Source organism: Fopius arisanus, unplaced genomic scaffold (assembly GCF_000806365.1).
Source record: "Fopius arisanus strain USDA-PBARC FA_bdor unplaced genomic scaffold, ASM80636v1 scaffold00029, whole genome shotgun sequence".
In the NCBI taxonomy this organism is placed as follows: Eukaryota; Metazoa; Arthropoda; class Insecta; order Hymenoptera; family Braconidae; genus Fopius; species Fopius arisanus.
Genome location: NW_011887768.1, coordinates 1085218 through 1086470, shown reverse-complemented (window position 1 = coordinate 1086470; position 1253 = coordinate 1085218). Strand labels below are relative to the sequence as shown.

Here is a 1253-nt window from a genome sequence, read left to right as displayed (position 1 = left end):
AAAAAAAAATGATAATTTCAATCTCTAGACACAAAATGAATGTGTAACGCAAAAAATTGGATGAATTTATTACGATTGTTTCTAATAACTCCTTGGCTCGTCGCGCACATATTTTCTCTCGTCGTACATATATAATATCATGGCTATAGTTTTTTTATTCAAGCATCCTCTGATGTTCTACTGATCTCACAAGTAATTAGTCCCATCTCGAACAGTTGTGTATCGTTTGCATTCCCTATCGGCATTATCAATTAACAAACTTCCCCGTATTAATTTCAATATCGTAGACATTAATTATATTTTAAATGGATCCCCTCAAATTGTTTGCTTTAACGTTGATGATGTACTCATCAGGACTTCACGGCGAGGATAATTTTTTGGACACTCCTGGAAGCATTCAATTGCTCAGAAATATGAAAGAATTAATTGCCAATATTATCGGTAAGTACTATTTCAGTTTCATTCGTGGTACGATGGATTACATCTTAATTATGGACTCAGGTAAAACTTCAGAACCAGATAATCCGGTGTACAAAGAAGCCCAAAAATTAGGACACATCCAGCCCCAAATGTCGAATGACACTCCATTTCCATGTGATGTTTCAGGTAATTTTTTTTTACATATCCTAATTCGAGATAAATAAATATCGATAATAGATCAAATAAATAAAAACCATAAACACTAATATTTATGAGAATAAATGATGTGACCTCCCCTCGTTGTTCTCGATTCAGAAAATTTTTTTCTCTGTCTAGATGGTAGATCGCAACGTGTGCCGACTTCTATACATAAATTAAAAGCAGGTGACATTGACATAATTGGAGCGATGGGCGATTCTCTGACCGCTGGATTTGGTATATTTGCCACTAATATATTCAATATAGTTGTGGAAAACCGAGGTGCCTCGGCCTACGGTGGAGGGCAGAGAAATTGGCGAGAATTATTGACCCTGCCCAACATCCTCAAGGTCTCCCCTTTTTTCAATTTTTTCAATTTAATATTTCATTCACTCTCAATCCAATTTTAATGCCTCATAATTACAGGAATACAATTCTAATTTGTACGGATATGCAACTGATGACTCATTCTCTCATCAATCATCATCACATTTTAATGTCGGCGAGAGTCTGGCGATGTCCAGAGATCTTCCCTACATGGCAAATAATCTCATACAGAGAATGAAAAGTGATCCGCGAGTTGACATCGAAAATCACTGGAAGGTCAATAATTATTACGAAAATCATTAGCAATT

The 1253-nt window shown here is 35.6% G+C and overlaps 1 protein-coding gene across 1 annotated transcript; it reads left to right on the top strand.

The window, feature by feature from the left end:
- The first annotated feature begins 6 nt into the window (after positions 1–6).
- LOC105265446 (phospholipase B1, membrane-associated-like) lies at positions 7–1248 on the top strand. The gene is made up of 4 exons (XM_011302919.1): positions 7–441; positions 502–606; positions 757–968; positions 1045–1248. The coding sequence occupies exons 1-4, from the start codon at positions 306–308 to the stop codon at positions 1246–1248; spliced, it is 657 nt and encodes a 218-aa protein (XP_011301221.1). The 5' UTR covers positions 7–305.
- The last annotated feature ends 5 nt before the right edge of the window (positions 1249–1253 follow it).

Excerpts from the sequence above, each read along its gene's own strand:
- LOC105265446 (XM_011302919.1), top strand. The coding sequence starts at position 306 with ATGGATCCCCTCAAATTGTTTGCTTTAACGTTGATGATGTACTCATCA. Across the intron at positions 442-501 it reads ATTAATTGCCAATATTATCG|GTAAAACTTCAGAACCAGAT; the intron begins GTAAGTACTATT and ends TTATGGACTCAG. Across the intron at positions 969-1,044 it reads CCCTGCCCAACATCCTCAAG|GAATACAATTCTAATTTGTA; the intron begins GTCTCCCCTTTT and ends TCATAATTACAG.